Source organism: Galeopterus variegatus, unplaced genomic scaffold (assembly GCF_000696425.1).
Source record: "Galeopterus variegatus unplaced genomic scaffold, G_variegatus-3.0.2 Scaffold33, whole genome shotgun sequence".
Taxonomy (NCBI): Eukaryota; Metazoa; Chordata; class Mammalia; order Dermoptera; family Cynocephalidae; genus Galeopterus; species Galeopterus variegatus.
The window spans coordinates 568,031-575,835 of NW_007726144.1; the positions used below are offsets into that span (position 1 = coordinate 568,031).

General features: G+C 47.8%; 2 protein-coding genes across 2 annotated transcripts in view; both read right to left on the reverse strand.

The window, feature by feature from the left end:
* Nucleotides 1-198: 198 nt before the first annotated feature.
* On the reverse strand, nucleotides 199-2,656 carry APOA1BP (apolipoprotein A-I binding protein). Its single transcript, XM_008570506.1, has 6 exons — nucleotides 2,420-2,656; nucleotides 2,168-2,276; nucleotides 1,903-2,013; nucleotides 1,704-1,817; nucleotides 814-961; nucleotides 199-457 (listed from the first exon to the last, which is right to left on the reverse strand). The coding sequence occupies exons 1-6, from the start codon at nucleotides 2,599-2,601 to the stop codon at nucleotides 255-257; spliced, it is 867 nt and encodes a 288-aa protein (XP_008568728.1). The 5' UTR covers nucleotides 2,602-2,656; the 3' UTR covers nucleotides 199-254.
* A 3,574-nt stretch (nucleotides 2,657-6,230) lies between these two features.
* TTC24 (tetratricopeptide repeat domain 24) overlaps nucleotides 6,231-7,805 on the reverse strand; it is a 6,135-nt gene continuing 4,560 nt past the window's right edge. The window contains exons 8-10 of the mRNA XM_008570520.1: nucleotides 7,211-7,324; nucleotides 6,992-7,088; nucleotides 6,231-6,622 (exon numbers count right to left, since the gene is read on the reverse strand). Of these exons, the coding sequence (XP_008568742.1) occupies nucleotides 6,541-6,622; nucleotides 6,992-7,088; nucleotides 7,211-7,324 (293 nt within the window). The 3' untranslated portion in view covers nucleotides 6,231-6,540. The remainder of the gene's footprint in view (nucleotides 6,623-6,991; nucleotides 7,089-7,210; nucleotides 7,325-7,805) is intronic.

Genomic DNA, 7,805 nt, shown 5'->3' on the forward strand with positions numbered 1-7,805 from the left:
ATGGAAAAGAATCACTCATGTGTAAAAGATAGCACACCTCCTGTAGTATCTAACAATTTTCATTGCTTCCAGATGCTGTAGCAGCCTCTCTTGCCTGTTCTGTTTCCCCCGGAGAGACAGCACCACTATTCAGGGTTGTTCTCTGGCTCCCACCACCCACCAACCTTTATTGCCAGAAGAGCTCCCAGGACTCCACAGTTCTGGGAGAGAGAAGCATTAAGTCTTTATTGGGAAGAATGCCCACCCACCTTCCCTTACTGTAGACGATAGACACACTCAGTGCCGGGGTAGGATGGCAGGTTCAGCTGGTATTTCTTTTCCAGAGCAGGTGGTACAAAACGACCCCCCAAGTAATGGTAACGACCGGTAAACTGGGTTGCAGACATTTTGGGTGCCGTCAAGGAGATGAGCAAGTCTGGCTGGATCCCTCCAGAGTTTCCCTTCTCCACATCCCATCCTGAAAAGAAGGTACTATTCACGAAGAGGCCAGATGTCTAGGCCCCCTCTGCACCTTGCTTTACCCCAGTCTTAACGGAGTGGAAAGGCTCCTCAGTTCCCACCTGAGGAACTCTTATCCTAGGAGCTCCATGTACCCTTGGGCTTTAATTTTTTCATAGGGCCAACATGTGAAGGGGGCTTCTGAACTCTTTGCTCCTCAGCCCTAATGTGGGCTCTGGAAAACTGTGTTCTACTCCTCTAGACTCAAACTATTTTAGACTTGGTCTGTCCTGTGGCACAAGAATCAGGACCCCTCAGTACCAGCCTCGAGACAGGGTAGGGCCCCAATCCCCTCCAACCTCTGGGTCCCAGCACCTGAGGGAATGTCAATGCTGGCAATGGGCACAGTGAGTCCATTCAGAACACTCAGGATGCTGTGGAATGGTTCCCGAACATCACCCTTGAAGCTGAAGCCAAAGATGGCATCCACCACCAGCTCATACAACTCATCAATCATTGTGGGCTGTGGTGGAACAGGAAAAGAAAGGATGTCAGAGCCAGCTGGTGCACAATGAGCCTTAACGAGAGAGGGCTGTCTTCTGCATACATGGACCATTCACAGAGGGACAAATATGACTATCTCATTCAGAAGGCATCCTGAGGCCTAGAGCAAACATGAGTTGGTCACTGATCCAGACCAAGCTGAGTCAACACATTTTCTGTTCTGAGTGCCTGCTTGCCACTGGGAAGGCACAGTGTGGGATGGCCTGAGACAGGAAGTCAGGAGGGCCAGATTCTGGTCTCAGCTCTGCCATGATCCGATTCTATGACTTTGAGCAAACCACTTCTCCGCACCTTGATATCTTCATCTGTAAAATGTGTTAAGAAATTTTTTTTAAATCTCAAATTTCTCACCCCTAAATCCATGTATCTGCAGCAACAGTTTAGGATGAGGCAGTCACTCTAGCCCCTGAGAGGGGCAGATCATGTTTACTGCATGCTAGGGAAGAGGACCTGACTGTAGAGTGGAAGAAGTAACCAGGGAAGATGAAGGGGAAAGGAAGCTTTAGAGAAGGTGGTATTGGGGACTCGATGGAGCACATCTTATGGAGGACGAGGAGAAGGCTATTACTCCCCTTCTATTCCAATATCCTTTATGCACCTTCTGGGTCAGGCACCAAATCAATGAGTTTGGCCTGGAAACATGGAGGAAGAACAGAACACAGGCAGATGGGGAGATGGGGTATTGAATTGGGGCTACTTACCTCTGTGGGCATTTCACCAAGGAAAGGGATGTCCATTTTCTGACACTGAGTCACCAGCGCAGTGAAGAGTGACTTGTTAGGCCTTTTAGGATAATAGATGGTTGGCTCGTAGCCCTTGGAGGAAAGGAAAGTGGCAATTCAGCAGCCCCAGACCCCGGAATCCTCACACTCTCCCCACGGCCCCTCCCCACATACTTACAAAGAGCTTGAGGTGTCTAGCACAGACCAAGCCATCTCCTCCATTATTCCCGGGGCCACAGATGACCAGGACAGTAGGGGGGCTCCTGGACATAGACGTGGGGGGGTATGCCTGAAGGTAGAATCAATGCGGTTTCAGAGGAGTTTCAGGCAGTAACATCCGGTTAGCCCAGCTGTCTCTCCCACCCCTTTGTGCCTAGGCCAGGGGGGCTTGGGCAGTAACTCCTCCCCCGCTCCTCCCAAAGGTCGAGAGTTGCGCCACTGACCTTGGCAATGGCTGTGGCACAGCTCAGCCCCGCCAGCTCCATAAGTTGGTCCACGCTGAACTGGTACTCGTTAAATAGCTCCTCGTCCACGGCCTGGGCCTCCTCCTGGCTGAGGGAAACCCTTGGCCTGAGTCCCCGCCCCTCAGGTGCTCCGCCGCGCTGGCGGCGCGACTGTCCCGGGTCCCACCCCCTCGAGGGAGAGCAGTCTACCCAAGTCCCGCGCCCCGCGTGCCTGCCCGACACCTCGCCTACCTCAGGTACTTCACCGCTGTGCTCGCCATGACCTCTGAGTCCCCGCGGCCGCCCGAGCTCAGTCGCTGCGGCCCCCACCAGGTGGGTCCCACGCGGCAGGCGCAGGCCTGGCTTGTGATCCGCAGCAGGCGCGAGCTCGCAACCACCAGCCCGAGCCTCAGCAGCGTCCGCAGCCCAGACATGCAGCTAGTTCAGCGCGCGCGCCCCCGGCCCGGCCCGCCCCAGCCCCGGCGCATGCGCGACGCTCGCCCCGCCCCCGACAAGGCCGGCCGGCACGCGCCAGTCCCGGAAGTGGCCCAAGGCCCGGCGGTGCGAGCTGGACTCCCAGATTTTGGGTTCTTTGCATCACGCCGGCAGGTTCCGAGTACCCTCCCACCCGGGCTTGGGCTCCCATGACCTTCCCTTGCAGCGTGGATCACAGCCTTTCCCGAGAGCATTACAGATTGCCTCAAATGTCCCGATGTCCCGATGTCCCGATGTACCGAATAGCTTTGTTCCCAACCTCCCGTTGGTAAATAATTCATAGTTTTGTAGCTCTTTCGGGAAGCTGTATAGCTTAGCTATATTCATAGCCTGGGTTCTTGCCCCTCCACTTACTAGCTAAGTGAACTTGGGCACTTCTGGTGTCAGTTTCTCGGCTATACAACAGGGTCATACTTCATAAGGGTGTTCATGCAAGCAAAGCCATAGCTTAGCAGAGGGCCTGGTACATAAACAGGGTTTTATATGACTTGAGACCCCTGTCTCCACTACGTTTGCTTCGTTACCTCTGTTTTTGCCAGGATATCACGCTGTGCTTGCCAAATCATACTTATCCCCCTTTACCAGTAGCTATGGAAATAGAAACTTATAGACCTTGAATAGGTTGGGAGATTATGATTAAAATGTAATTGAAACCGTAAGCTCCAGGTCACAATATTTCCTTAGAAACTTTGAGAGTGAGAATAAATTTTACCCAAGCACTTTCGAGAATGCAAAAACTCTGTTGCATGGTTAAGGGGAAAGGTTGGAGAATTACAAATCAGTTGCCATTCAGGCAATAAAATAAAGGTAATTATTCAGATTGTTATGGACCGAATGTTTGTGTCTCACCCAAATTCATATGCTGAAGTCCTGACCTCCAATGTGACGGCTTTTGGAGATAGGGCCTTTGGGAGGTGATTAGGGTTAAGTTGAAGTCATAAGGCTAAGCACTGGTCTGATGGGATTAGTGCCCTTATAAGAGCCCCCTCTCTCTCTCCTTTCATTTCTTCCTTCCCCTCCTTTCTGTCACCAGAACTCCATCATGCTGGCATCCTGATCTCAGACCTCCAGCCCCCAGAACTGTGAGAAAATAAATTTCTGTTGTTCAAGCACCCGGTCTATGGTATTTTGTTTTGACAGCCAAAGCTAAAACATAGGTGAAGTGAAGGTCCTCTTTTTATGTTAGCTTTATTCTTATTCTGTATTGTGAAATGCTTTCCTGGCTGGTTCACTGGGAAAGGTAAGAATCCCTCCTGCTTTTAACTACTCTTCTGATAGTCTCCTTTTTAATTATAAGAGGTTTATCATCTCCAATGGGATGTAACATTGGCCTCCAGCTACGCTTGTTTTACATGTTTGTTGTGGGAAATTGAATTTGTCATACTGTGACTGTGGAGGGAAATTGAGTTTACTCATGTAAATTGTAATGCACACACTAGTGTATATTACAATTAGATGATCTTGTCTAAGACCTCATAAACTTTATTTTCTAACTTCGCTAGCATATAAACGGCTTCACTTTTACATGTTATACAAGACTCCCTACAGGTCTTTTTGAGAAAATTAATTTGGTGATTCTGAAGGTTCATTCTAAAACACAATGTGAGCATATTTCTTTGACATAAATAACATTCTGAGCACTTACATGTATCAGATGATAACATGAATCATCTCATTTCATTTTCACAGCAACCTATTCTTTGCATTTTACAATAAGAAAACTGAGGCCGAAAGAGGTTGAGTGACATGCCTAATGATACAGTTGTAGCTGTTGGGGGAGCTGGGATCCAAGTAGCTTGACCTAAGTCTTCACTCAAGCATTATTCTATACTGAACTGCCTCACTAAATGCAGAAATATGTAAGTAAAGGGTTATCACTGCTGACTTTATCCTGATGAGATATAACTATAAAATAACTATGCAAAGGTATCCCACCACACACTTAAAATTTATAAGACAACCAAATGGGGGCTGTCCCCAGTATCTAGTCTACCTTGTTCCTGCCATTCATACTTTTTGAGTTTTCTTTGGGAAATGCTTTCAAAACCAATTCAGGAAGGGCACATGGACTGAGAACCTGCTGAGTTCCAGATGCTTTACATATATTATCTAATTTAATCCCATCAATCCTGTGATGTATTTTTATCCTCGTGTTATAAATGAGAAAATTGAGTAGCAGAGAGAAGTAGTTTTCCTAAGATAGTACAACTATTAAATGGTAGAGCCATGATGGTTGATATTGTGTTGGCCTGACCCAAAAGCAATATCCAGTAGCAATAGCTGCTACTTCTCCTTCAAAATCCATTCTCCTTTCTTCCTTTGGTAATAGATTCCCTGAATTTTAATTTGACCACATAACTGCCCAACCTACCTTGCAGCAGCTAGAAGTGGCCATGTAACTAAATTCTGACCAATGTGATATGAGCAGGAATGATATATGCAACTCCTAGGTCATGCCCTTAAAAAAAATGAATGTTTTCACCTAATTTTTCTTTGTATTGACTGGAATAAGGCATGATACTGGAGCTAGAGCAGTCATTTTATACCACAGGATGGAAATCCCCTGTTACAAATGGCAGAACATCCTGTCTGGGCTCTCAAGCTCCATGGAGCAACCATATTAGTCCTGGACAGCTTATATGAGAAAGAAAGTTCTGTTTGTTTAAAGGCAATGTTATATTGGCCTTTGTTACAGCTGGTGAACCTACATCCTCATCAAGATATCCTGAACAAATGACAAGATAAGATTATCAGCTGTATCTCTAGTACCTAGCACCATGCCTAGAACCTAGTAGGTCCTCTACAAATAATTTAATGAATCCTCAAAATCTCCTTATGAAGTGGTTCACAGTACAATCAAAACCCTTGTAGGGTGGCAGAATATGCCACCTCAGAATATGCCACTTTGGCATAAGGATTATTTTGAGCTAAAGGCACTTGAAAAACAGTAGGTATGAGAAGGGCACTCTAACCTCCCTTTTCTTCTTGGAAACAGGAAATAATACTCCCATGTGAAAGATGACGTCCCTATACCGGGTGGAAAGAAACACCATCACCAGAGACAGGGTGTTAAGGCTGACAGAATTCTGTACAAACAGGCCTTGTTAAAATAACTCTTATCATCCTTTTAGCCTCCCCCTATATTTTAGTTGCTTTTCCAAAATTACCCCTCTCTGTTCAATGTAGTATAAAACATTTAGGTTTTGCCACTTTTTTGAGTCTTTATTTCCTTATGAGGGCTTCTGTGTCAAGTAAAACTTGTTTTAAATAAATCTGGGTGCACTTAGAATAGTATGGGGCATATGCTAAGTGCTCAATAAATGTTACATAATATCATTGTTACCGCAGCTGCAACAGTTGTCCTACAGGCTACAGGTCTGAGCCTGCAGCCAGCATCCACTGTGTTTCACAGACGAAGCTGAATGCACAGATTGGTTAAGATGTGTCTTCTGTAGTATTATATCACCATTTTCCATATGAGAAAATAGAGGTCTGGAGAGAGTCAGTGACTCCAAAGCCACTTGAACAAGAAGTCATCGTTTTTATTTTTATTTATTTATTGATTGATTGATTTTGGTGGCTGGCTAATACAAGAAGTCATAGTTTTTAAAACTGGCAAGGGCCTTAGCAATCATGAGGTTTGGATCTAGAAAGAAAAGGGAAATTCGCCATCCATTTTCCTTTTTTCTTTTGCCTGAGTCCAGAAATCCCAATGGGGAGCAAACAGAACTTCTCAGTGCTGAGACTACAAAGCCCTTGGCTGGCCTCCTCAGGAGCCCACCAGCTGACCATGTTGTCATGTCGATACAAGGCTGAACAACTGGGAAGAGGCATGTTGGAAACTGCAGAGGTGAGGGCTGTGGCCAGCAGGGTGCAGGTCACGTGATTGTGCAGAAGCCAGACTTGGTGGGTCTCCTCTGAGGGTTCCTGCTGAGGGTTTCCCTGGGCGATTTGGACAACCTGAAGGAGGAGGGAGTGGCTTGCCAGTGAGGCTGACTGGGGAAGAGCAGAAGGCAGCCTGCCCTGGCTCCAGCTTCCCTGTGCCCTCTTTGCCCCTTACATCTACTGGTTGCCTCTAGGATAGAAGGGAGTAGGGTTAAGCTTCATGTCCCCCCATTCTGCAGGACTGTCCCTTTCTCTGAAGCCTACAGATAGGCCATGCAGATTGCCAAAGAGCAAAGACAAAGAGCCTCAGAGCCCTACATCCCAAGCACTAGATCATATCTTCCCCTACTTTAACAGGTCATGTTTCATTAAAATCATCCCAAGCCACATCTTCTACTTCTTTTGTCCATTCTCCAGGCTTCCTCCCCTCCCCCAGGGACCTACCTATTGGCTTGGGGGCCATTGGGTACCAGGATGCCAGAGCACTCCACTCTGGGAAGGCCTGGACCTCCAAATGGAAGATGGGTTCTGGGTCCTAGACCTAGATGGAGAGGGACAGACACATTATCACAGGCCTCTCTACACCAAGGACCATCACGGTGGAAGAGAGAAAGCTATGAGAAAAGAACCAGGAGGGTGGATGCCAGGGGATGCATTGGTCACTGTACACAGAAGGTGTGCCAAGGACTGTCCCTCTACAGGGCAGATGCTTGGTAAACATGGGCTGATGAGAAGCTAGATGTTGGGAATGATTCACTGTGCCTGAAAGGAGACATGCTGAAAAGAAGACATTAGTCAATTCAAGTCAGCTCAGCAAGTAGCAAAGAACTCTGCTCCCAGAGTTGGAAGCCTTTGGGGGGAAATGGTGAGCGAGGGTAAGAAAAGCACCCAGTCCAGTACTGGGCATTTTGTAGGCTTTCATTAAACATTGGTGCTCTAAAATGCAAAGTTCTAGACATTAGGAAAGCTGTGGGAGCGGGAGTTAAGAGGCAATTCTGGAAAGGGTTCTGGAAAATGGGTCCGGGCTTTGAAAGAGAAGTAGAAGGGGCCGGCCCGGTGGCGCACTGGATAGGTGCGCCGCTTGGGAAGCGCGGCGGCGCTCCCACCCGAGGGTTCGGATCCCACATACAGACCGGTTCCCGCTCACTGGCTGAGTGAGGTGCGGGAGCGACACCGAGGGTTGCAATCCCGTTGCCGGTCCCCGGTCCGGTACGGGGGCAACACTGAGGGTTGCGATCCGTTGCCGGACACGGAAAAA

Bases quoted from the DNA above. Each gene is read 5' to 3' on its own strand.
- APOA1BP (XM_008570506.1), bottom strand. From the start codon at position 2,601: ATGTCTGGGCTGCGGACGCTGCTGAGGCTCGGGCTGGTGGTTGCGAGC. The intron at 2,014-2,167 runs GTCAGTGGCGCA...TTCTACCTTCAG, and splicing joins GTGCCACAGCCATTGCCAAG to GCATACCCCCCCACGTCTAT. The intron at 962-1,703 runs GTAAGTAGCCCC...GTTCCACCACAG, and splicing joins TTGGTGAAATGCCCACAGAG to CCCACAATGATTGATGAGTT.